This window comes from Rhododendron vialii, chromosome 9a, assembly GCF_030253575.1.
Source record: "Rhododendron vialii isolate Sample 1 chromosome 9a, ASM3025357v1".
In the NCBI taxonomy this organism is placed as follows: Eukaryota; Viridiplantae; Streptophyta; class Magnoliopsida; order Ericales; family Ericaceae; genus Rhododendron; species Rhododendron vialii.
In genome coordinates this window covers 36,594,458-36,621,727 of record NC_080565.1, presented here as the reverse complement: position 1 = coordinate 36,621,727, position 27,270 = coordinate 36,594,458, and the positions used below count along the sequence as shown (strand labels likewise).

Sequence of the window (27,270 nt, the reverse complement as noted above, 5' to 3'; positions counted from 1 at the left end):
GGAGTAGTGGCCTTAAATAGAATCTTGGGGACCCAACTGGGGATTTGGGACATCCAATGGTGGTATAGCATCGTGCTAAACCCCGATTACAACACATATTATTTCAAGGTTAGGAAAGCAGACAAGCGTTTCGTGCTCAACTTGCCAGACTCTGCTCGTGACCATGAGACTGATTTTCTCTACGTAACGGGAGTGTTCGAGCCAACAAGGGAGGACGACCAAGTATTGGGTTTGCATTGCCCCCACATATGGGGCTATCCACGTATGCTCTTGCTTTTGACTCTGAAATTCTTTATTTTATTGCCTTCTCGTAGCTGTTCTAAGTGTCTAATTATAACTTCGAATTTTGATCTTGCAGCTGAAAACGCTAACAGGCGTCCTAGACGAGAGCCGAGCTACGTCCGAAAAGGGGACATCAACAGGATCCTAAAATATACAGGCGAGCTTGGTACCTGAACAGCAGGTCGGGGTCGTAACGCCGAAGTGCTGCTGGGATACGATCCTTTGTATAGAGGGGTTATCGATAGAAGGCTTGCTCACCCTAGCACCAGCACTGCTTCTACCTCCACTGCTCCCCAACCACGCAATTCAAGGCTGCAAGCTGGTGTTACTCTTGCCGGACAGTCAGGTGAAGTTGCTATTCCTGAAGGCGTACCTCAAACACGTGTGGTACTCAGAAGATCTGAACGCAGGCAAGTCGTTTCCGAACAACAACCCGTTCCTCTCTGCATTACCAGTCAGTCATCCTCCTCCGGCTACTCACAATCTCCCCCAACACCAGGTACGATGACTCGTCAACCAGTAGATCTTAGCACTCTTCTCACTGTCTCCACACGGGGACGTGGTGGTGCCAGCAGGGTGGCTTCAACTGCCCCCCCCCCACACACACAATCACGTCGCAATAGGGGGGATCTGCAAGATCATCATCTTCTCCTCGGGAACAAGATAGTTCCCTTGAGGCTGTTAACGCTCATTGGGACAAACGGCCTAGGTCTGAGGACCCAACTGGCACTGCTTCTCAAGCAGATACTGAAACTCATCACCCTACTTTTCCAACTACGCAAATGCTTCCCCAGACGTGGACTCCTCCATTTATTAGGGGAGACCGTCCTGTTCACGTTGGAGACAGTGCTAGTTCATCAGAAATAGCACTTGCCCTGGCTCAAGGGTTGCTGCTCCTTGTTGATTTGCAGAAGGAGTCCTCGTCTCCCCCTGATCGGCTTGTGTCCACTGGTCTCGTCAGTGGAATCAAGGTAACAAAAACTTCTTCTTCGATTTTTAAGCCCCATCTTTGTTGTAATAGTTAAAAAACAAAAATTTTAACTTACGTTTGGTATTTCTGCAGTTCATCCAAAAAATGGTCGTATTGGGCCAGAAATTCCAAGAAGCTGAGGCTGAAAGAATTAGGCTTTTAAATGACAATACGAGGCTGCTCCGAACAGTCTCGAGATTAGAGATGGAGAGAGATAAGGCCAAAACAGATCTCTCTGAAGCCAAAAGTAAGCTTGAGGCCACTGAAGACAGTCTTCACCAAGCTATAGGTGAGATTGATAGCACAAAAAAGGCTGCATACGAAGATGGCTATCAAAAGGGCTTTGATGCCACGACGGCCAACTATGTGGAGCAGATGCCAGCCATTCAAGACCAGATCTGGGCATCTTGCTGGGAGGCTTGTCTGACAAAGGTGGGGGTCGCCGAGGATTCCCCCCTCTGGGTGGAGAATGATCTTCCAAGCCGCCAAGCAGCAGCCCCCCTAGAGCATGATGGTTCTCCAATTGATGATGTCGATCAGCAGATCGATGATTTTGCAGATGCTGATGAAGAAATACAAGTGGAGTCGCAAGATGTTGTCGAGCATTTATCTGTTCGGGAAGTAACCATTGAGACTTTTGTTCCAGAGGAGATTGCTGCTGCTACTGGTGGCTCGGCTGGAACTGATATTCACCCAGAAGTTCAGAACCTAGACTGAAAGGCAAGCAAGTATTTATATGTTTTGTTTTTGTTGACTCAAACAATATGGCTGGTCCTGTGTGACCATAGTATTTCAACCCTGCGTGGTACCAGTACTTTCGTTTAGTATGGTAATACTTTTGATAATGTAGGTATTCGGCCCTTTGTGGCATAACCTTATAATTTGCTCGGCTACTCTTATCTTTGCATCTGTTCGGATGCAAATAGTTTAATCTTAAGTATTTCGTACTTTGATCCTATTCGTTTGCTTTTAATACGTAGCAAATCGTGTCAATTATCATTGCTTGTACTCTTTCAGGTACTTAGAAACAAATGCTCTGTAGTTATGTTTCACGTACTTATGAATTTCGAAGTGTCTCGTACGTTTAAAAAATACTTGTGTTTTGATAAGTTTCACGTACTCAAAAAATCCATACAAGTGTTTCATTCGTGTTTAAGTTTCACGTACTCTAAAAACATTCTAAGTGTCTCGTACTTAAGAACGTTCTAAGTTTCTTGTACTTGTTTGAACTGAATATAAATGTCACGTACTTAAAAAACAAGCAGACAAGTGTTTGTTAAGTTTCACGTACTTAAGAAAAAACATACAAGTGTTTGTTAAGTTTCACGTACTTAAAAAACAAGCATACAAGTGTTTATTAAGTTTCACGTACTTAAGAACAAACATACAAGTGTTTTCATACTTATTAAGTTTCACGTACTTTGCTCCCCAATACGAATGAGGGAAACCAAGCCCAAAATTCGTATTCTTAAGACAAATACTAAGAACGCAATAGTTATACTGCAAAAAGTAATTTTATTCATAATCCATGAAACTCAAGAGGGCGTTATTTGTACCCCTTGCAACTAAAATAACAAAACTAGAACAAGGGAATTATATTCGTAATTCCCACACAAGCATGTAGTGCAATCTAAAACAGAACTTAATGCTTCTAAACAAAGAATTTTCGTAGATTATGGACATTCCAAGGCCTCGGAACTGGATTACCATCCAAATCTGCCAATTTATAGGCCCCTATGCCTACAATCTCGGTTACTCGATACGGGCCTTCCCAATTGGCCCCCAGCTTGCCCTCGTTGGCCACCTTGGTATTGCCGAGCACCTTCTGTCACACCCTCAATTTTTAACATAAATATAAATGATTTCCATAAATAAAATCTCGCCATAATTTGTACGATAACCAAAATGAAGTAGCGTTCCCAAAATATTACATCTTCGGCTCCGAGGCCCAAATTAACGCAAGTACTGAATATTCAAGAGTTAAAGGTTACAATATTCCATAGTCAAAAGATTTACTATAAAGTTACAAATACATCTTCAAAGAGATTTACAAAGATGCCTAAGTAACTCCTCAATCGATAGCTTTCAAAATAATGATCACATCCAAGCATTCCAAGCATGCACGCTATTGTCCTGTATTAGTACCTGAAAATGATAATAGGCTTGAGCTACACTAGCCCAGTAGGAAATTCTACGCTAACATTATATGCAAGAGAAATGCAAGGATGATCACAAGGAAGAACGAGATACAGACCACACAATAGGCAATAACCGAGGCTTAACAATCCGACAAACTCAGTATGAAATTTGGTATACACCTCAATCTTTAACCGTTTCACTCTCCATGTGTCCAATATCGCTTCACGTTAAGTGTCATGAGCCGAAGCTCCTGCCGGGCTAATTATGGGACCCCGATATCCCCTGCCAAGCGCCCACCGAGAAGGTTAGGCCTTGAGTGATCATTATGAGCATAAGCTCCTGCCAGGCTAATTATGGGACCCTGATATCCCCTGCCAGGCACCCACCCGTCGATGGGCCCCAAATGTTCTCGCTGTGTCGATAAGTGTCCAAAAATCTCTTACTCACATAACGTGTCATTTCAATTTAATCAAAGTCCATATGGAAATCAACGTCCAATTATACCAAACAAGGGGCGAGGGTTGCAAAGATACTCAACGAATATGATCGATAGTGTTATGGAGTGATTTGGTGACGTTTGGAACAAGTTAGAAGCGATCGGGGGTCAAGACAATGGAGTCGGAACAAGAAACAAAACTTAGCCTTAAGGCATTGAAGTATAGATACTATGAATTTCAGTATCTATACAACAGGCCTTAAAAACTTCCAGAGACCGATTGTATCGATACTGAATTAATCAGTATCGATACGGCAGTAACCTAAGCCGTTCCAGAGATTCCTGTATCGATACTGAGAAGAGCAGTATCGATACAAATGGGTGTTCGAGCAAATTTTCTGCAGATTTCAAGAAATCCAACCACAACAACAACAACAACAATAGACACGATTTCAAGCAAGGAGAGCACTTCTATTACATATATTGAGAGGTAGAATCCCTACCTCGAGGCCGAAGAACGAAACCCACAAGAATTTCAAGCCCTAGCTTCCGAAAATCGAAACCGAGAGCAATACGACTCCACCGAGCTCCAACCGGTGAAATACGGACCACAATACGCGTAGAGGATGAATGTTTGAAGGTTGTGTTGAGTGGGTTTTGGGTTATTGGAGTGAAATTTGGTGAGAGGGCAAGAGAGAGGGAGAGAGCCGAGAGAGAGCTGGGAGAGAGATGAAAAAAAAAGTGAAAAGGGAAAAAAATTTCCCAGGCATATACACGGCACACACATGCACAAATTACACTAGCACCCATAACTTTCAACTCCTTACACTTTGACCCCCAACTACAATATTCTCATTAATCCATCACTTTTCCATTTATAAAACAATAAAATTATAAAATGAATTTACGGGTCTCTACATTCTACTCTCCTTAAAGAAATTTCGTCCTCGAAATTTTTTCCAAGCCAAGGTTAGCTAACATATACATTATATATGCATGCAACAATCATAGCCATTAATCTTATGCAACAAGTCAATTATCAAGACACGTAAATCTTAAACACTCACATTGGTTCATTCCGAAAATAGGTGCGGATACTTTTCTCTAACTTCGTCCTCCCTTTCCCATGTCGACTCTTCTCTACCCTGATTGCTCCACAAGACTCGCACTAACGGTATCGTCTTACCCCTTAGTACTTGGTCGCGCGAATCTAGGATACGCATCGGTTCCTCTTCATAAGACACGTCAGCCTCCAACTCAAGTTCGGACCATTCTAACACGTGCGACGGATCCGGTTCATATTTCCTCAACATAGACACGTGAAACACGTCATGTACACCCGATAGCTTCGGTGGCAACGCCAAACGATACGCGACCTCCCCAATTTTCTCAATGATATCAAACGGCCCAATATAACGTGGCGAAAGCTTCCCTTTCTTTCCAAAACGCGACAAACCCCTACGAGGCGATACTTTAAGGAATACGTGGTCCCCTTCTTCAAATGACAATGGGCGACGACGACGATCAGCATAGTTCTTTTGTCTACTTTGAGCGGTCAACAATCTTTGGCGGATCACCTTGACTTGTTCGGTTGTTCTTTCTTGTGCTTTCTTAAGGCGTTGGCGAATAGCTTTCATACTCTCGGAGGTCTCCTTGATCATATCCGGCCCCACTAACGTAGCCTCACCTAATTCGGTCCAACACACAGGCGATCGACATGGTCTCCCATACAAAGCCTCATAAGGTGCCATCTCGATACTAGATTGATAGCTATTATTGTACGCGAATTCGACTAACGGTAAGTGATCCTCCCAACTACCCCGAAAATCCAAGACACAAGCCCGAAGCATGTCTTCCAAAATCTGAATCGTTCTCTCGGATTGCCCATCGGTTTGAGGATGATACGCAGTACTAAACAAAAGGTTGGTGCCCAAAGCGGCTTGCAAGCTTTGCCAAAAACGCGCGGTAAATCTCGGATCTCGATCGGACACGATAGATACGGGAATCCCATGAAGTCGGATAATCTCCCGAATATACAAACGGCTAAGTGCATCCACGGAATCGGTAACCTGAATAGGTAAAAAGTGTGCTGTTTTCGTCAAACGGTCCACGATTACCCAAATAGCGTCATGCCCCCTTGGCGACCTCGGTAAACCCGTAACGAAATCCATCGTCACGTTCTCCCACTTCCACTCGGCCACAGGCAATGGTTGTAACTCTCCCGCGGGTCGTTGATGTTCGGCTTTCACTTGTTGACACGTAAGACACCTGGATACGAAAATCACAACGTCCCTCTTCATTCCGGACCACCAAAATTGCCTACGCAAGTCATGATACATTTTCGTTCCCCCCGGATGGACGGCTAACGGTGAATGGTGAAACTCTCGCAAGATTTCTTCCCGACACGAAACGGGTACGAACAACTTTCCTTGATAGCGCAAGCTTCGATCGGCGTGTATCATCCACCCCTCTTGAGCTTTTCCACTAAGGAATTTAGCACGAAGTTCCTCCGCTTCTTCATCGTGTTGTTGTGCCTCAATTACTCGAGTCGATAAAGTTGATTGCACGGTCAAGTTGCATAACGTAACCCCTTCCCGAACTTCCTCGAAATGCGAAGCATAAAAGCCCAAATCGTTCATCATTTTCCACTCGTGGATAGCTAGACTCGCTAAGTGTATTGGTTTTCTACTCAACGCATCCGCCACGACATTCGCTTTCCCCGGGTGATATTGCAATTCGAAATCGTAGTCCTCTAAATGCTCCATCCAACGGCGTTGTCGAAGGTTAAGTTCCTTTTGAGAGAATAAGTATTTCAAACTTTTATGATCGGAAAAGACTTCAAACTTCTCACCGTACAAGTAATGGCGCCAACTTTTCAAAGCAAAAACGACGGCTGCAAGTTCTAGATCGTGGGTAGGGTAGTTTCGCTCGTGAGTTTTCAACTGTCGCGATCCATACGCCACTACTCGCCCTGCTTGCATCAACACGCACCCTAACCCTTCCTTAGACGCATCACAATATACAGAGTAGCCAACTCCACGTTCGGGCACAATCAAAACCGGTGCAGTCGTCAATCGCTTCTTCAATTCTTCAAAGGCCATCTCACATGCGTCACTCCAAACAAAACGAGTCCCCTTACGTGTTAATCTAGTCATTGGCGCTGCTAAACGAGAGAAATCAAGAACAAAACGGCGGTAGTACCCGGCCAAACCCAAAAAACTACGAATTTCGAACACGTTCTTCGGTCGTTGCCAATTCATAACAGACTCTATTTTTCCTGGATCGACGGACACGCCACCCTTCGAAACCACGTGACCCAAAAATTTGACTTCGGATAGCCAAAACTCACACTTACTAAGCTTGGCGTACAATTGGTGCTCCCTTAAGATTTCAAGAACAATGGTGAGATGCGATTGGTGTTCCTCCTCCGTTGGCGAATAGATAAGGATATCATCGACGAATACAACCGCAAAACGATCAAGGTATGCACGAAAGATACGATTCATTAAGTCCATGAATGTAGCTGGAGCGTTCGTCAATCCGAAAGGCATAACAACGAATTCGTAATGGCCATAACGAGTGCGGAATGCGGTCTTAGGAATATCCTCTCTCCGAACCCTCAACTGGTGGTAACCGGACCTCAAATCAATTTTGGAAAAACAGGTCGCACCCCGAAGTTGATCAAACAAATCATCGATTCTAGGCATGGGATACTTATTCTTAATGGTGACTCGGTTTAGCTTACGATAATCGATACACAAGCGGAGTGAACCATCCTTCTTTTGCGCAAAAAGAGCCGGTGCTCCCCACGGTGACGTACTCGGACGAATGAATCCTAAGTTCTCCAATTCCTGCAACTGAGTCTTCAACTCTCTCAATTCGGCTGGCGCGAAACGATACGGAGGTATAGAGATAGGAGCGGTACCGGGTAGTAAATCGATAACGAATTCAATCTCTCTTTCAGGAGGTAAACCAGGTAACTCTTCAGGAAAAACATCGGGAAATTCGCGAACTACTAAAGGTAACTCCCCACGTGTCGACAAATCTTCATCTAACGTCAAACTCGCCAACAAGGAATAAATTGACTCGCGCTCTCGAGACCCACATAGATACGGTTCCAACGGCTCCCGACGCTCCCCAAAGAATTGGAAACAAGGACCCTCAAGAGGACAAATACGAACTCGACGCTTGAAACAATCGATGGTAGCATGAAAGGTAGATAGCCAATCCATTCCCAAGATAAGATCAAACCCCGACATTCCCAAAACGATGCAGTCGAATACAAAACGATGGTCACAAATGACTAACTCGCAATCTCGACAAATATGACCAAGAGGCGTTCTACCCCCTAATGGTGTCTCAACAAACAAAGGAGGACTAAGACTCTCCGTTTCCAATTCCAAGGCACACACAAATGATGCAGCAATGAATGAATGCGATGCTCCAGAATCAAAGAGTACTTTAGCAAAGGAGTTGAACAAAAGAAATGTACCCCTCACAACGGATGCTTCTGGAACCTGAGAAATAGAAGGTGAAGCATTCGAGTTGATGTTGAAAACACGCCCCTGGGTACTCTGACCTTGTGCAAAACCTCCCCTCTGACCAGAACCCTGTGTAGGCGCGGAAGAACTCGCTCCCTTGTCACCCCCGGAACTCTGAACCGACGTAGTCTGGCGGAAGTGAGGTTGTTGCTGCCTCTGAGTGCCCCTAAACTGTTGGCCAACATTATACCCCGTTCCCGGCTGCTGCACGGAACCCGACTCACTTTGCACTATCGACCCCTGAGGACAATTCCTAGCGAGATGATCCATCTTCCCACAAACATAACAAGCCTTCTGGAGATGTGGACACTGAGCACGAACGTGTCCAGGTTGATTGCACTTGTAGCACACAGACGGAGGTCTAGGCAAAGCACCCCGAGTCCCTGAAGAAGAAGGTACCCTAAAGTTGGATTGGTTAGATGGTTGCTGAGATGGTTCCCTCTGTCTCTTCCGTCCTTGACTCCCAAAGCTTCCTGACGATGAACTCACACTCACAACTTGTTGCCTCGGTTCCCAAACTCCCCTATTCCTCTGTGCTTCCTTTGGTATTTCAATACTTCTCGCACACTCAACAACCTCGGCGTATTTTGTCTTACGTTGCACCATTACCATTCTCCTCACGGTATTATGAAGCCCTTTCTCAAAACGTCTACATTTCCTTTCCTCCGTCGCCACCAACTCTGGCGCAAATCGAGATAAAGATTGAAACTTTTGAGCGTATTCCGACACGGTCATACCCCCCTGCTCCAACTTCTCAAACTGATCTCTCAACTGCTCACGACTAGTCTCTGGAAAGTATTGTTCCTCAAATAATGTCTCAAACTCGGCCCACGTCAAATTTTCAACATCCGGTTCATTTACTTGAGCTACGGTCCTTGTCGCTCTCCTCGCATCCTTCCTAGATTCTAGGACAGACTCCCACCACTCATTGGCTTCCCCAGTAAGTTGAACAGCCACGATATTCACTCGTAAATCGTCTTCGGTAATCTTAAGAGCATTGAAAAGTTTACGGATTTGTGCTAACCAATGATCGGCCACAAGAGGATCACTACTTGTCCCATCAAACGTCGGTGGATTCCTACGGCTAAATTCTCGCATTGCTGATAAGGCTCGGTTGTCTGCATTTTCTCTAGGAGCTTGGTTGAACAGATTTGCAGCTGTAAGTGCTGCGACAAGATCCCTAGCAAATTGAGTTTGATTGGGTGGTATTTCTGCAGCCCTACCGGCCCCAGCCCCCGGATTCCTACCTGGGTTCTCCCCATGCTGACTAACTTCATCCTCTGGTGGCACCCCACGGCCACGACCACGGCCACGACCTCCCCGGTTTCCTGCCACACCCCGCCTAACACGCGATTTCGGAGGCATTTTACTACAAGATATAAGAAAGGAAAACTATTAATCACAACATCACAACTATGTCCCCAAATTCCCAACACAGGTTAATAACAACTCTACACCACTCTACGATATCGAAAATGCAATGCCACGTAATCATACGAATGTTAGTCACACAAGCATGCACAAGTCATGTAAAAAAAAAAAATACAGAATTTTGAACCCATGAGACGAAACGTCTCCCCACGGTCGCTAGGTGTTCTAAACCTAACGCTCTGATACCAAGTTGTCACACCCTCAATTTTTAACATAAATATAAATGATTTCCATAAATAAAATCTCGCCATAATTTGTACGATAACCAAAATGAAGTAGCGTTCCCAAAATATTACATCTTCGGCTCCGAGGCCCAAATTAACGCAAGTACTGAATATTCAAGAGTTAAAGGTTACAATATTCCATAGTCAAAAGATTTACTATAAAGTTACAAATACATCTTCAAAGAGATTTACAAAGATGCCTAAGTAACTCCTCAATCGATAGCTTTCAAAATAATGATCACATCCAAGCATTCCAAGCATGCACGCTATTGTCCTGTATTAGTACCTGAAAATGATAATAGGCTTGAGCTACACTAGCCCAGTAGGAAATTCTACGCTAACATTATATGCAAGAGAAATGCAAGGATGATCACAAGGAAGAACGAGATACAGACCACACAATAGGCAATAACCGAGGCTTAACAATCCGACAAACTCAGTATGAAATTTGGTATACACCTCAATCTTTAACCGTTTCACTCTCCATGTGTCCAATATCGCTTCACGTTAAGTGTCATGAGCCGAAGCTCCTGTCGGGCTAATTATGGGACCCCGATATCCCCTGCCAAGCGCCCACCGAGAAGGTTAGGCCTTGAGTGATCATTATGAGCATAAGCTCCTGCCAGGCTAATTATGGGACCCTGATATCCCCTGCCAGGCACCCACCCGTCGATGGGCCCCAAATGTTCTCGCTGTGTCGATAAGTGTCCAAAAATCTCTTACTCACATAACGTGTCATTTCAATTTAATCAAAGTCCATATGGAAATCAACGTCCAATTATACCAAACAAGGGGCGAGGGTTGCAAAGATACTCAACGAATATGATCGATAGTGTTATGGAGTGATTTGGTGACGTTTGGAACAAGTTAGAAGCGATCGGGGGTCAAGACAATGGAGTCGGAACAAGAAACAAAACTTAGCCTTAAGGCATTGAAGTATAGATACTATGAATTTCAGTATCTATACAACAGGCCTTAAAAACTTCCAGAGACCGATTGTATCGATACTGAATTAATCAGTATCGATACGGCAGTAACCTAAGCCGTTCCAGAGATTCCTGTATCGATACTGAGAAGAGCAGTATCGATACAAATGGGTGTTCGAGCAAATTTTCTGCAGATTTCAAGAAATCCAACCACAACAACAACAACAACAATAGACACGATTTCAAGCAAGGAGAGCACTTCTATTACATATATTGAGAGGTAGAATCCCTACCTCGAGGCCGAAGAACGAAACCCACAAGAATTTCAAGCCCTAGCTTCCGAAAATCGAAACCGAGAGCAATACGACTCCACCGAGCTCCAACCGGTGAAATACGGACCACAATACGCGTAGAGGATGAATGTTTGAAGGTTGTGTTGAGTGGGTTTTGGGTTATTGGAGTGAAATTTGGTGAGAGGGCAAGAGAGAGGGAGAGAGCCGAGAGAGAGCTGGGAGAGAGATGAAAAAAAAAGTGAAAAGGGAAAAAAATTTCCCAGGCATATACACGGCACACACATGCACAAATTACACTAGCACCCATAACTTTCAACTCCTTACACTTTGACCCCCAACTACAATATTCTCATTAATCCATCACTTTTCCATTTATAAAACAATAAAATTATAAAATGAATTTACGGGTCTCTACACCTTCCGTAGCACTAGGTCCCCAACACCAAATTCTCGAGGATGAACATGTTTATTATAACTCTTTATCAACTATTCCTGGTAGGAAGCCAGATGGATCAAAGCCCTTTCCCTCCTTTCCTCGGCGAGATCAAGCTCAATTTCAAGGGCCCTTTCATTGCCTCCACTCTCAACCAAAACGGTCCTGTTGGTCGGCAGACCTACTTTTAGAGGTATGACAGCATCTGTTCCATATGCCAATGAATAGGGGGTCTCTCCCGTAGACCTTCTAGGCGTTGTTCGGTGAGCCCACAAAACTAACGATAACTCGTCAGGCCACTTCCCTTTGGCTTTATCCAGCCTTTTCTTGATCCCATCAAGGATAGTTTTGTTAGATGCCTCTGCCTGCCCATTACTCTGAGGATAAGCTGGGGTGGAATAATAATTTCGTATTCCATACTGGACACAAAAAGCCTTGAATTTCTTCTGAAATTGGGATCCATTATCTGTAATCAATGAGTAAGGGACCCCAAATCGAGTGATGATGCTTTTCCACACGAACCTTTCTATCATGGGTTCAGTGATTTTGGCTAGTGGTTCTGCCTCAATCCACTTAGTAAAATAGTCAGTTGCCACTAGTAGAAATTTTCGATTCCCAGTTGCTTTGTGCAGTGGACCCACGATGTCCATCCCCCATTGAGCAAACGGCCAGGGACTTGTCAAAGGCATCAGATCCTCGGCGGGTGTTCGAATCAATGGTGAGAATTTTTGACATTTCTCACAAATCTTCACATACACCTTTGCATCTTCCTGCATGTGTGGCCACCAGTAGCCTTGGATAATTGCTCGGTGGGCAATGGATCTACTGTAGGGGGATGAAAACAATTGACGCTTCGGATCAACTGGATTGCAACGGCTTATTCGTGCCTCTTCACCGGAACCCTAGCTCGACGTCTGAACCCTAATCTGCAAAATAGACAGGGGGTGAGTGCACCTTTGCCTCTCGTGGCAAAGGCCCTCCGATGCCTTTGTTAGTATCACGTACTAGCAGTTAAACCCTAATTATCAGTAGGAAAGCAATAATAATGCAACGTATTGCGTACCTCTCACCTCTAGGTTTTCCTCATATTTATAGATTTATGGATGCTTGCTGTCCAAGCATCCTTATTGCCATAGGATTCCTAACTCGTATAGGAAACCCAGGATATCAAGGAGTCTCGTTTCCTTTATCAGTTTATGGAAAAGAGTCCTTTTAGGATTCTTTTCCTTTAAGAGCCGAACATCCCATACTCGTTGGGTATCTTTCTCAGATCCTATATTCTTGGGATCTTTATCCCTATATGAGACATGACTATTCTGGAATCTTCCAGAGTATTCTCTCTGCTCCTACTCTCGATTGGAGTTCCATCTTTGTTCGGCCGTCTCATAGCCGAACAGACGGCTTGGACCAGTTACCTCACATGTAACTGGTCCTTGAGCCCGTACAACCTTCCTGGACCATTGACTTCTCATGTCACTGGTCCATATTGCCGAACACTTGTTTAGCATGATGACTGTCCTGTCTATATTCAAACTATGGTCCTACGTACCATTTATTCGGATATCGATTGCATTGTTTTCAACCCGTGATCACTCGTATCACGTGCTAGGTTTTTTACTACATCTGTTCGGCTGTATCATAACCGAACAGTCTGCTTGAAGCCATGACTTCTCATATCGCTGGTCCATATCGCTGTTCACCGAACTGCCCGGCGATAAGTCCAGTCGTATTTACCTCGTGTTCCCAAACATCACGTGTTTGGTAACTAAATGTATCTGCTCGGGAATACCTCCCTACAATTGCTCCCCAGCTTCATGTATTTACCACTGTTCGGGGGTAATATATGACGCTTAGAAACAGAATTCTATCTAGACCAAACTCTTTTGATCCCGTGCAGTCATGATTTCAATACTTCATTGATGCCTTTTGGCGCCTATGTCATTATACCATTTCGGGGTAAATGACTCCACGTGGCACGTTTTCGTGTGCCTAGCATTAACTTCGAACTGACGTTCTATGAAACGGCGTCAGAACGGTTTCTGCTTTCCGTTACTTTTTCCTGTAACGGTGTGAGAGGAGACGTTTCGTCTCCGTCTCTCACCCCTTAACCCCTGAAAGAGCTCTCTTTGGGTTTTTACCAAAGATTTACACGCACTCCTTCTCTCTCTAGAAACCAGGCGAAAGCATCCCGCTATCCGCCATTGCCGCCACCTGCAAATTCAATTGCATTCAAGGGAATCGTCACATTTATTCTTGTAAGATTCTCGTTCTTACTCCATTTCGTCTTCTTAGGCTTCCCTCTGAGATCTCACTCTCAGATTCGTGGGTCGTTTTTCTAGGGTTTCAATTACACCCTTTTTCAGTCTTTCTTCTTTCCTGGGTATACCCATGGCTGACGATGGTGAGAATCCTTTGAGACCCAGTAAATTTAGGAATTATGTGAGACCCCTACTGCCATGGCGGCATTTAGGAGGGAATATAACGTTCCAGAGAACGTTGGTCTCGAACTCGCCCCCTGGGCGCAGATAGAGACGGAGGTTCCTGGGATCGAATGTGTATCCCCATTGTTGCCATCGTCGAAGGTGGAGTTCGATTTCCTCTTCACCCACTACTCCGTCAGATCCTAAACTGGTATCGTCTCACCCCCATGCAAGTATCAACAAACGTCTTTAGGCTGATAATGGGTGTAATAGCTTTGAATAGGATTCTGGGGACCCAGTTAGGAATTTGGGATATTCAGTGGTGGTACAGTATTGTACTAAACCCTGACTATAATACCTACTATTTCAAAGTTAGAAGGGCAGAAAAGCGCTTCGTGCTCAATCTGCCAGATTCTGCTCGTGACCACGAGATCGACTTCCTCTATGTGACTGGAGCATTCGAGCCCTTAGGGGAAGATGGCCAGGTGATAGGGCTCCATTGCCCCCACATATGGGGTTATCCACGTATGCTCTTGCTTTTTATCTTTTGCAATTTCTTCATTTACTGCTTTCTCGTAGCTTTCTCATGAACTAAATTGGTTTTTCAATTTGAAACTTGCAGCTGAAAACGTTAACAAACGTCCTAGACGTGAGCCGAGCTACATCCGAGCAGGGGACATTAACAGGATACTAAAGTATACAGGAGAACCAGGAACCCGAACAGCTGGTCGGGGTCGAGACGCTGATATACTGCTGGGATACGATCCTTCGTACAGAGGGGTCATTGATAGAAGACTTGCTCATCCTAGTACCAGTGCTGCATCCACCTCAACTGCCCCTCAAGAACGTATCTCAAGACTTCAAACTGGGGTTACTATTGCTGGCCTACCTGGTGAAGTTCCCATTTCAGAAGGCGTGCCACTTCCTCGTTTGAGACTCAGAAGATCTTCTCGTGGATCAGTCTCTAATCAACAACAATCCGAGCAGCTGATTGCATATCGTGATACCAGCCAGTCTTCTTCTTCTGGTTATTCTCGATCCCCTTGTAACCCAGGTACAATGACCCGTCAACCTCTTAATCTCAGCTCCTTACTTACTGTGCCCGCACGAGGACGAGGTGCTACCAACAGGGTAGCATCATCTGGCGCTCCGCCCCCACAACCTCGTCGCAATAGGGGGGGATCAGCAAGATCATCATCTTCTCCTCGGGGGGAGGAAGGTTCCCTTGATGCTGCTAACGCACATCGGGACAAACGGCCGAGGTCCGATGACCCAGCTGATTCTGTCCCACAGGCTGATACAGAAACCCATCTCCCTGTGTCACCAACTGCTCAAGTACTCCCCCAGACATGGACTCCTTCTTTTACTAGGGGAGACCGTCTTGTCCATGTTGGGGATAGTGCTAGTTCATCTGAGACTGCTCTAGCCTTGGCCCAAGGTTTAATGCTCCCTGTTGATTCGCAAAAGGAGTCTCTGTCGTCTCCTGATCGGCTGGTGTCTACTGGTCTTGTTAATGGAATTAAGGTAATGTGACTCAATCTTTTCATATAAGTCTTCATGTATATTTCGTATACCATATATCATATACTGCTACACTTGTCACTCACCACTCGCTGTTTTTGCCAGTTTATTCAAAAAATGGTAACCATGGGGCAAAAGTACCAAGAAGCTGAGGCCGAACAAATCAGGTTGCTAAATGACAACACTCGACTTCTTCGGACAGTTGCTCGGCTTGAAAGAGAAAGAGACAAAGCCAAGGCAGATTTTAATGGTGCTAAAGGCAAGCTGCAAGTTGCCGAAGAGAGCCTAAATCAAGCTTTGTCTGAAATAGACAGCACCAAGAAGGCTTCATATGAAGATGGCTACCAGAAGGGTTATGATGCCACAACCGCCAGTTACGTGGAACAGATGCCAGCTTTACAGGACCAGGTCTGGATTGCCAGCTGGGAAACCTGTCTTACAAAACTAGGGGTTGCTGAGGATTCACCCTTCTGGGTTGAGAACGAGCTGCCTAGCACCCGTGTTCAGAACATCGAGGACATTCCAGAGCCAACAGAACATCCAGAGGAAGACTTTGAACAGCAAATTGAAGAATTTGCTAATGCTGAGGAAGATATCCCCACGGATGTGGTCCCTACTGAAGCTCCTGCTCGGGATGTACCTGTTGAGCCCATTAACCTGGAAGAAAATGTAGTCGAAGATGGTGCCAATACTGACATCAACACTAACACTCCTGAGGTCCAGAATGTGGATTGATTTGGTAAGTATAAGAATTGTTTTGGTTGCTGGTCCTGCGTGACCATAAGCATACTTTGGCCCTGTGAGGCACCTGTTCAGTTTGAATACTTTGTTAACACAGGTATTTGGCCCTTCGTGGCATAACCTCATGTTTTGCTCGGCATCCTTTGTTGTTGCAGCTGCAATGTTTCAATCTAAGTATGTCGTATCATTTGTTTGCATAAGTATTTCGTACTTTTTAGCAAATCTTTCACGCCTGTCAAGTTTCACATACTTAAATTTGTTTAAGTGTCACGTACTTCAAAACATTTGTTTCCCAGTGTCTCGTACTGTTTTAAGTACTTTACAAGTGTATTCATACTTGTTAAGTATCACGTATTTAGAACATCACACAAGTGTCTCGTACTTGTGTTTCAGTTTCACGTACTGAACTAAATGTGGCTTACATTTAAGTCAAGCCAATATAGGTTCTCAAGTATCACGTACTTAAAACACCATATAAGTATCTCGTACTTTGAACGTCCATACAAGTATTTCGTACTTGTATTTGTTTAAAAGTAAACATACAAGTGTTTTCATACTTGTGTTCAAATGTATACCCAAGTTTCACATACTTGAAATTCTATACAAGTGTTTCGTACTTGTATTCGTTAAGTGTCACGTACTTAAAAATGTATAATGCTTTTAAGTTTCACATACTCAAAAGGTATGCCCTGCTCCCCAATACGAATAAGGAGAACCAAACTCGTAGTTCGTATTTAAATACCACAACAGTTTTTCGAAGTGATTGTATTCATAATCTGTAAAACGCAAGAGGGCGTTACTCGTACCCTTTGCAAAAACAATCAAAACTAGAACAAAGGAATTATATTCGTAATTCCCACACAATCACGTAGTGTAAATCCAAAACAGAATTTAATACTTCTAAACAAAGAACTTTCGTAAATTATGAACATTCCAAGGCCTCGGAATTGGATCACCATCCAGATCAGCCAATCGATAGGCTCCGATGCCCACAATCTCAGTTACTCTATACGGGCCTTCCCAGTTGGCCCCCAGTTTGCCCTCGTTAGCCACCTTGGTGTTGCCGAGCACTTTTCGTAGCACGAGGTCCCCAACACCAAATTCTCGAGGGTGAACATGCTTGTTGTAGCTTTTCATCAGTTGTTCTTGGTAAGAAGCAAGATGTACCAAGGCTTTTTCTCTCCTTTCCTCGGCAAGGTCAAGCTCGATTTGAAGGGCCTTGTCATTGCCTCCACTTTCAACCAAAACGGTCCTGTTGGTCGGCAGGCCTACCTCCAGAGGTATGACAGCCTCTGTTCCATAGGCCAATGAATAGGGGGTCTCTCCCGTAGACCTCCTAGGCGTTGTTCGATGAGCCCACAGGACCAATGGTAACTCGTCAGGCCACTTTCCCTTAGCTTTGTCCAGCCTCTTCTTTATCCCATCTAGGATAGTTTTATTAGATGCCTCTGCTTGCCCATTACTCTGAGGGTAGGCTGGGGTGGAATAAAAATTTCTTATTCCATATTGGGCACAAAAAGCCTTGAATTTCTTCTGGAATTGAGATCCATTGTCTGTAATCAATGAATAAGGGACCCCAAAACGAGTGATGATGTTTTTCCACACGAACCTTTCTATCATAGGCTCAGTGATTTTGGCCAGTGGTTCTGCCTCAATCCACTTTGTAAAATAGTCAGTTGCAACAAGCAGGAATTTTCGATTCCCAGTTGCTTTGTGCAATGGACCCACGATATCCATCCCCCATTGAGCAAAAGGCCAGGGACTTGTTAATGGCACCAGATCTTCAGCGGGTGTTCGAATCATTGGTGAGAACTTTTGACACTTCTCACAAATCTTTACATACACCTTTGCATCTTCTTGCATGTGTGGCCACCAGTAGCCTTGAGTAATTGCTCGGTGGGCAATAGATCTGCCTCCAGCATGGCTCCCACATGTTCCCTCGTGGATTTCATGAAGGAACTTCTGTACCATCTCAGGATGTACGCATAGCAAATAGGGACCTGTAAAGGATTTCCTATACAACTTACCCTCTGGGGACAGCCAAAACCTAGCAGATTTGACTCTTATCTTGTGGGCCTCCTTTTTATCAGAAGGGAGTATCTCGTCTCGTAAGAACTCCATTATTGGGTCCATCCAACTTGGTCCTTGGTTCACGTCCAAGACCAAGTCTACACTCTGTAGGGGGATGAAAACAATTGACGCTTCGGATCAACTGGATTGCAACGGCTTATTCGTGCCTCTTCACCGGAACCCTAGCTCGACGTCTGAACCCTAATCTGCAAAATAGACAGGGGGTGAGTGCACCTTTGCCTCTCGTGGCAAAGGCCCTCCGATGCTTTTGTTAGTATCACGTACTAGAAAACTCAGCCCTAATTATCAGTAGGAAAGCAATAATAATGCAGTATTGCGTACCTTTCACCTCTAGGTTTTCCTCATATTTATAGATTTATGGATGCTTGCTGTCCAAGCATCCTTATTGCCATAGGATTCCTAACTCGTATAGGAAACCCAGGATATCAAGGAGTCTCGTTTCCTTTATCAGTTTATGGAAAAGAGTCCTTTTAGGATTCTTTTCCATTAAGAGCCGAACATCCCATACTTGTTGGGTATCTTTCTCAGATCCTATATTCTTGGGATCTTTATCCCTATATGGGACATGACTATTCTGGAATCTTCCAGAGTATTCCCTCTGCTCCTACTCTCGATTGGAGCTCTACCTTTGTTCGGCCGTCTCATGGCCGAACAGACGGCTTGGACCAACTACCTCATATGTAACTGGTCCTTGAGCCCGTACAACCTTTCTGGACCATTGACTTCTCATGTCACTGGTCCATATTGCCGAACACTTGTTTAACATGATGACTGTCCTGTCTATATTCAAACTATGGTCCCACGTACCATTTATTTGGATATTGATTGCATTGCTTTCAACCCGTGATCACTCGTATCACGTGCTAGGTTCTTTACATCATCTGTTCGGCTGTATCATAACCGAACAGTCTATTTATAGCCATGACTTCTCATATCACTGTTCACCGAACTGCTCGGCGATAAGTCTGGTCGTATTTACCACGTGTTCCTAAACATCATGTGTTTGGCAACTAAATGTATCTGCTCGGGAACACCTCCCTACAATTGCTCCCCAGCTTCATGTATTTACCACTGTTCGGGGGCAATATATGACGCTTTTAGAAACAGAATTTTTACTACGACCAGACTCTTCTGATCCCATGCAGCCATAATTTCAATATCTCATTGATGTATTTTGGCGCCTCCGTCACTATACCATCTCGAGGTAATGACTCCACGTGGTGCTCATCGTACGCTTTTCATTTAATGTGATCTGCCACTCTGTTCAAACGACGTCAATACGCCGTTTAGTTAGAACCCTTTTCCCCGTTACTTTTCCTGTAACGGCGTAAGAGGGGACGCTTCGTCTCCGTTTCTCCCTCTTAAACCCCAAAAAAGGGGTCATTTGGGTTTTTACCCAAAAACACTCGAACTTTCTTTGAGACTTTCCCTCTAAGCTTTTCTGCCATCGCCGCCTTCTGAAAACCCGATCGCGTTTCAGGAAATCGTCACGGTTCCCTTGTAAGATTCTCGTTCTTAACTCTATTTTCTCTGCTTAGGTTTTCCATCTGAGATTTCATTCTCGAATTTGTAGATCACTTCTAGGGTTTTAGTCTCGTCCAGTCGCATTTTTATACTTCCTTCGAGTATATCCATGGTGGATGAACACGACAACCTTCCTAAACCCGGTAAATTTAGGAAATTATGCGAGACCCCTTCTGCCATGACAGCATTTAGGAGGGATTACAACGTTCCAGAAAATGTTGGTCTCGAACTCGCCCCTCTAGGGGCAGATAGGGACGGTGGCTCTTGGGATAGAATGTGTATCCCAATCGTAGCCATCGTCGAAGGCGGGGTCCGTTTCCCCCTTCATCCACTCCTTCGTCAAATCCTGAGTTGGTACCGTCTCACTCCAATGCAAGTGTCAACAAATGTGTTTAGGTTGATAATGGGGGTAGTTGCTTTGAATAGGATTCTAGGCACCCAGCTGGGGATCTGGGATATTCAGTGGTGGTACAGCATTGTACTTAACCCTGATTATAACACATACTATTTCAAAGTAAGAAGGGCAGAAAAGCGCCTCGTGCTGAACCTGCCAGATTCTGCTCGGGACCATGAGGTTGATTTTCTCTATGTCACTGGAGCTTTCGAACCTCTAGGAGAGGATGGTCAAGTGGTGGGGCTCCACTGCCCCCACATATGGGGCTACCCACGTAATACTCCTCATTTTCCTAATTCTGAAAGTTTCTGTTTACTGCTTTCTCGTAGCGTTTCCTTATGTCTTATTTATTTTAACATTTTGGATGCAGCTGATAACGCTAACCACCGTCCCAGACGTACACCAAGCAATATCCGAACAGAGGATATCAACAAAGTACTTAAATACACAGGAGTGCCGGGTACCCGAACAGCTGGTCGGGGTCGGGACGTTGACGTGCTGCTGGGGTACGAACCTTCATACAGAGGAGTCATTGATAGAAGACTAGCTCATCCCAACACCAGTGCTGCTTCTACCTCCACTGCCCCCCAACCACGAAACACAAGGCTACAAGCTGGTGTCACTGTTGCCGGTCAGTCAGACGAGATTGCTATCCCTGACGGTGTACCTCAAACACGTGTGGTACTTAGAAGATCTAGGCGTAGGCAAGTCATTACCGAACAACAACCTGTTCTACACCCAATCACCAGTCAGTCTTCCTCATCCGGATATTCTCGATCTCCTCCGACTCCAGGTACAATGACACACCAACCCATCAACCTTAGCTCTTTACTTACTGTCTCCTCACGGGGACGAGGTGCTACCAATAGGGTAGCATCAACTGGTGTCCCTCCCCCGCGTTCACGTCGCAATAGGGGGGGATCTGCACGGTCATCTTCTTCTCCTCGGGAAGTTGATACTGCTACAGAAGCCACCGACTTCCATCGAGACAAACGTCCAAGAGCTGACAGTCAAGACGGTACTGCTCCTGGAGCAGTTACCGAAACTCATCATCCCATCTCTCCAACCACTGAAGTCCTTCCTCAGACTTGGATGCCTCCCTTCACTAGGGGAGATCGTCCTGTTCATGTCGGGGATAGTGCTAGCTCCTCGGAGACAGCACTTGCCCTTGCCCAAGGCTTACTGCTCCCTGTAGATATGCAGAAAGAATCTGAGGCTACATCTGATCGGCTCGTCGCCACTGGACTCGTCAGTGGTATTAGGGTAATGTGATTTAATCTTTTCATATAAATCTTAGTGCATATTTCATACACCACTGGATATTCTTATTGCTTACTTGTTCGGTGTTTTGCCAGTTCATTCAAAAAATGGTCACTTTAGGTAAAAAGTACCAAGAAGCAGACGCAGAAAGGGTGAGGCTGATGAATGACAATACCAGACTGCTCCGAACAGTTACCAGGCTGGAGAGAGAAAGAGACAAGGCCAAATCTGACTTCAACCAAACTAAGGAAAAACTTGAAGTTGCCGAAGAGAGCCTCAATCAGGCGTTATCAGAGATTGATACTGCCAAAAAAGCTGCATATGAGGATGGGTACCAGAAAGGATTTGACACCACAACTGCGAACTATGTTCAACAGATTCCCGCTCTTCAAGATCAAATTTGGATTGCTTGCTGGGAAACCTGTTTAACAAAGGTTGGCGTTGCTGAGGACTCTCCATTGTGGACTGATAATGAACTACCGAGCAGCCGGTCTGCAGCTTCCCAACAGCAAGATGTTCCTCTGGAAGATGATGTTGAGCAGCAGATTGAAGATTTTACTGGAGCAGAAGAAGACATCCCATCTGGTTCCCAGGCTGTCCTGTCCCCAGCTCAAGATGCGGTCAATGAACCCATTGTGTTGGAGGAGAATCCAGCAGATGATGGGGCAGGTCCCCAGGTTAATACGGATGTTCCGGAAGTCCAGAATGTGGACTGACTGTTGGTAGGCTTGTCTGAACTCCTTGTTTTTGGTTGCTGGTCCTGCGTGACCATAAGCATTTGGCCCTGTGTGGCTCCCAAACTTTTAATATTTTGTCTCAAACAGGTATTCGGCCCTCCGTGGCATTTGCTCGGCTCTCTTCTGTTTATTACATCTGTTCGGATGCATTGCTTTAATCTCAAGTATTTCGTACCATTGATTTGTTTGATCATATATTTTGTGTCTGCATAAGTATTTCGTACCCAAGCAGATCCTAGAAACAGGACGTCGTTGTACTGAATCTAAGTTTCACGTACTTAGAAACTTTTGTTGAACCAGTTTTTCGGACTGGTTTTCAAGTTTTAGTACATACAAGTGTTTTCATACTTGTATTCGTAAGGTTCATATAGGCATATAGGTGTAAGCCATGCCATTTGCTTTTTACAAGTCTTTCAAGTGTTGTCACACAAACACTTGATCATAAAGGATTTCCTCAAGTTTCACATACTTAAGTATCTCGTACTTGTATTCGTTAAGTGTCACGTACTTAAGAATTTGGCTTACATTTAAGTCAAGCCAATATAGTCTCTTAAGTATCACGTACTTAAGATGCCATATAAGTATCTCGTACTTTGAACGTCCATACAAGTATTTCGTACTTGTATTATAAAAAAACATACAAGTGTTTTCATACCTGCAGTTAGTTTAAGTGTCACGTACTTGGTTTTAAGTTTCACATACTTAAAAACTTTTAAGTTTCACATACTTAAAAGGTATACCCTGCTCCCCAATACGAATAAAGGAGACTAAACTCGTAGTTCGTATTTAAATACCACAACAGTTATATGAAATAAGTGATTTTATTCATAATCTGCAAAACGCAAGAGGGCGTTTATTCGTACCCCATAAAGTAATCAAAAATAGAACAAAGGAATTATATTCGTAATTCCCACACAATCACGTAGTGCAAATCTAAAACAGATTTTAATACTTCTAAACAAAGAACTTTCGTAAATTATGAACATTCCAAGGTCTTGGAATTGGATCACCATCCAGATCTGCCAATCTATAGGCTCCTATGCCCACAATTTCAGTTACTCTGTACGGGCCTTCCCAGTTGGCCCCCAACTTACCTTCGTTAGCCACCTTGGTATTGCCGAGCACTTTTCGTAGCACAAGGTCCCCAACACCAAATTCCCTAGGATGAACATGTTTGTTGTAGCTTTTCATCAGCTGTTCTTGGTAAGAAGCAAGATGTACCAAGGCTTTTTCTCTCTTCTCCTCGGCAAGATCAAGCTCAATTTCAAGGGCCCTGTCATTGCCTCCACTTTCAACCAAAGCTGTCCTGTTGGTCGGCAGACCCACTTCCAGAGGTATAACAGCCTCTGTTCCAAATGCCAATGAATAGGGGGTCTCTCCCGTAGACCTCCTAGGCGTTGTTCGGTGAGCCCACAAAACTAATGGTAACTCATCAGGCCATTTGCCCTTAGCTTTGTCCAGTCTTTTCTTGATTCCATCAAGGATAGTTTTATTAGATGCCTCTGCTTGCCCATTACTCTGAGGGTAAGCTGGGGTGGAATAATAATTTCTTATTCCATACTGGGCACAAAAAGTCTTGAATTTCTTCTGAAATTGGGATCCATTGTCCGTAATCAATGAATAAGGGACCCCAAAACGAGTGATGATGTTTTTCCACACGAACCTTTCTATCATAGGTTCAGTGATTTTGGCTAATGGTTCTGCCTCAATCCACTTCGTAAAATAATCAGTTGCTACAAGCAGGAATTTTCGGTTCCCAGTTGCTTTGTGCAATGGACCTACGATATCCATTCCCCATTGGGCAAAAGGCCAGGGACTCGTCAAAGGCACCAGATCCTCAGCAGGTGTTCGAATCATTGGTGAGAATTTCTGACACTTCTCACAAATCTTTACATAAACTTTTGCATCTTCTTGCATGTGTGGCCACCAGTAGCCTTGAGTAATTGCTCGGTGAGCAATGGATCTCCCTCCAGCATGGCTCCCACATGTTCCCTCGTGGATCTCATGAAGGAACTTCTGTACCATCTCAGGATGTACGCATAGCAAATAAGGACCTGTGAAGGATTTCCTGTACAACTTACCCTCTGGGGACATCCAAAACCTAGCAGATTTGACTCTTATCTTATGGGCCTCCTTCTTATCAGAAGGGAGTATCTCGTCTCGTAAGAACTCTATTATTGGGTCCATCCAACTTGGTCCTTGGTTCACGTCCAAGACCAAGTCTACACTCCTTCCAATGCTCGGCTCATTCAGATATTCAACTGCTACCTTCCTTTTGAACTCAGTAGGAACAGCCGCAGCCAACCATGCTAAGGAATCCGCATGAGCATTCTGTCCTGAACTTATTTGCTCAATATATACCCTCTCGAAGGTATCAAGCAGGTCCTTGGCTGCCTGCACGTAGGCCACCATCTTTTCATTTCGAGTCTCGTACTCGCCGGACAGTTGATTCACAACAAGCTGGGAATCACAATACACCCTTACCCGCTCTGCTTTAAGGTTTTTCGCACTTCTCAGTCCTGCCAAGAGTGCTTCATATTCAGCCACATTATTGGATGCACTAAATCCAAGCCGAACAGAGAGTTCAATCAGAACTCCTTGAGGAGGAAAAAGGACAATTCCAATTCCAGAACCAGTATTACATGCTGATCCATCAACGAATAGCTTCCATTCTTTAGGATCCTGTTCGGCAAAAGGTTGATCCTTCAAGGATGATGTGTTAGCCGCCTGCTCCTTTCTCGTAGGAGGCAAGGGAGCTACAGTGGGGGAAAACTCTGCCACAAAATCAGCCAACACTTGGCCTTTAATTGCTGTTCGTGGCTGATATTCGAGATCATACTGGCTCAGCTCCACAGACCATGTCGAGATCCTTCCCGAGAAATCTGCCTTTCGAAGCAGTGATTTTAATGGATACTCGGTATGAATCACAACCTTATGGCTTTGGAAGTAGTGTGGCAATTTCCTAGTTGCTGTCCTAAGTGCCAGGACAAGTTTTTCTAATGGCAGATATCTCGTCTCTGCATCCAATAATGTCTTGCTAACATAATAAATGGGGATTTGCTCGATCCCCAAATCCCTCAATAAGACTGCACTAACTGCGTGCTCGGAAACAGCTAAATACAGAATTAAGGACTCACCTGGCTGTGGAGTTGACAATAATGGGGGTTCGGCCAAGTACTTTTTCAGGTCTTGGAAGGCCTGCTCACATTCAGCTCCCCATTCAAATCCCTCCCTCTTTTTCAGTAACTGAAAAAAGGGTCTGCACTTGTCACTTGACCTGCTGATGAATCTGTTCAATGCTGCTGCCATTCCTGTCAGCCTCTGGACTTCCTTGGTAGTTTTGGGACTCTGTAATCTCTGCAAAGCATCAATTTGTTCGGGATTTGCCTCTATCCCCCTTATGGTTACCAAATGGCCCAAGAACTTTCCTGAACCAACTCCGAACGCACACTTCGAGGCGTTGAGTTTCAACTTGTATTTCCTCAAAATGTCAAAGACTTCTCTTAAATCAGTGATATGCCCTCCTTTTTCTCGACTTTTCACCACCATATCGTCAATGTAAACTTCTAAAGTTTTCCCAATGAGATTTTTGAACATGATGGTTGCAAGTCTTTGGTATGTAGCCCCAGCATTCTTCAGTCCAAACGGCATGACACTGTAGCAGTATAATCCTCGAGGTGTGATGAAGGAAGTCTTCTCTTGATCAGGTTCAAACATAGCAATCTGATGATATCCTCGATATGCATCGAGAAAACTCATTCGCTCGTAACCAGAGGTTGCATCAACCAACTGGTCAATCCTGGGCAAAGGAAAACTATCCTTAGGACACGCTTTGTTTAGGTCTGTGAAGTCCACACAGACACACCACTTTCCATTCTTCTTCTTTACTACAACAGTGTTGGATAACCACTCGGGGTAATAGACTTCTCGTATTGCTTTGGCTTCCAACAAACGATCTACCTCCTCAATCACTGCATCTACATGCTGCACGGCTGCCCTTCGTTTCTTCTGAATGATCGGCTTGTGCTGTGGGTCGATGTTTAGATGGTGACAGATCACATCTGCATCCACCCCAGGCATTTCCTCAGGCACCCATGCAAAAACATCAATATGCTCTTTCAAGAATTTTACCGATTCGGCCTTTTCATCTATTGGTAGTGATTCCCCAACCAAAAAATATCTTTCAGGATCAATCTCGTTGATCTGAATCTTCTCCAAGCCCTCTACCACTTTTTCAGCCGGGCTTCTTCCAACATCTTCGATGGTTGGTTGATCTGGTACTTCCAGTGTATGAATATGGTGGACTTTTGGGGCTGTTTTGATGATGGAAATTAAGCATTGTTGCGCCACCTTCTGGTTGCCTTTAAGAACTTCAATCCCATTTGATCCTGGGAATTTTACCATCTGGTGATAAGTCGAGGAGACTGCTCTCATCTTATGCAACCATGTCCTCCCTATAATCGCGTTATAGGAAGAAGGGACATCGACCACTAAAAAGTCCGTTCTTAGCACCACTGATCCGGCCCGAACAGGTAATGTCACTTTTCCAAGGGGCCAAACTGCTCCTGCACCGAACCCAATAAGAGGCGTTGTAGACTGTTCTAAGTCTGATTGTGCCAGCCCCATCTTCTTGAATGCATCGTAGTACAATACCTCTGTACAGCTCCCCGAGTCCACTAGAATTCTTTCGATGTCGTATTCCCCAACTCGTAGGGTTACGACCAATGCATCATTGTGGGGTATTTGGACCTCCCCCAAATCCTCATCACTGAATGCCATGCTCTCTTTGCATACATCAGTCTCTCGCCCCCTCTTGTTTCCCAACCGCATCACATGCTGATCATGCTTGACTTGCCTCTGAAATAGCCTAACCTCACTTCTCGTGTAAGGTGTGGCCAATCCATGTA

General features: G+C 44.6%; 2 protein-coding genes across 2 annotated transcripts; one reads left to right on the top strand and one right to left on the bottom strand.

Moving 5' to 3' along the window:
• The first annotated feature begins 254 nt into the window (after positions 1 to 254).
• On the top strand, positions 255 to 2,123 carry LOC131300182 (uncharacterized). The gene is made up of 2 exons (XM_058325900.1): positions 255 to 1,253; positions 1,346 to 2,123. The coding sequence occupies exons 1-2, from the start codon at positions 1,065 to 1,067 to the stop codon at positions 1,967 to 1,969; spliced, it is 813 nt and encodes a 270-aa protein (XP_058181883.1). The 5' UTR covers positions 255 to 1,064; the 3' UTR covers positions 1,970 to 2,123.
• Positions 2,124 to 4,900: 2,777 nt separating this feature from the next.
• Positions 4,901 to 19,896, bottom strand: LOC131299855 (uncharacterized). Its single transcript, XM_058325430.1, has 4 exons — positions 19,845 to 19,896; positions 8,327 to 9,615; positions 7,150 to 8,014; positions 4,901 to 5,514 (listed from the first exon to the last, which is right to left on the bottom strand). Exons 1-4 carry the CDS (start codon positions 19,894 to 19,896, stop codon positions 4,901 to 4,903), a joined length of 2,820 nt encoding a protein of 939 aa, XP_058181413.1.
• Positions 19,897 to 27,270: the final 7,374 nt, after the last annotated feature.

What these genes read in the sequence shown, in the direction of transcription:
- LOC131299855 (XM_058325430.1), bottom strand. Translation starts at nt 19,896, where the DNA reads ATGGCAGAAAAGCTTAGAGGGAAAGTCTCAAAGAAAGTTCGAGTGTTT. An exon ending in GAAAGTTCGAGTGTTTTTGG is followed by an intron (nt 9,616 to 19,844) that starts GTAAAAACCCAA and finishes GGGAGAACCCAG; the next exon opens with GTAGGAATCCGGGGGCTGGG. An exon ending in AGGTTCCAGAAGCATCCGTT is followed by an intron (nt 8,015 to 8,326) that starts GTGAGGGGTACA and finishes GATTGTTTCAAG; the next exon opens with CGTCGAGTTCGTATTTGTCC.
- LOC131300182 (XM_058325900.1), top strand. Translation starts at nt 1,065, where the DNA reads ATGCTTCCCCAGACGTGGACTCCTCCATTTATTAGGGGAGACCGTCCT. An exon ending in GTCTCGTCAGTGGAATCAAG is followed by an intron (nt 1,254 to 1,345) that starts GTAACAAAAACT and finishes GTATTTCTGCAG; the next exon opens with TTCATCCAAAAAATGGTCGT.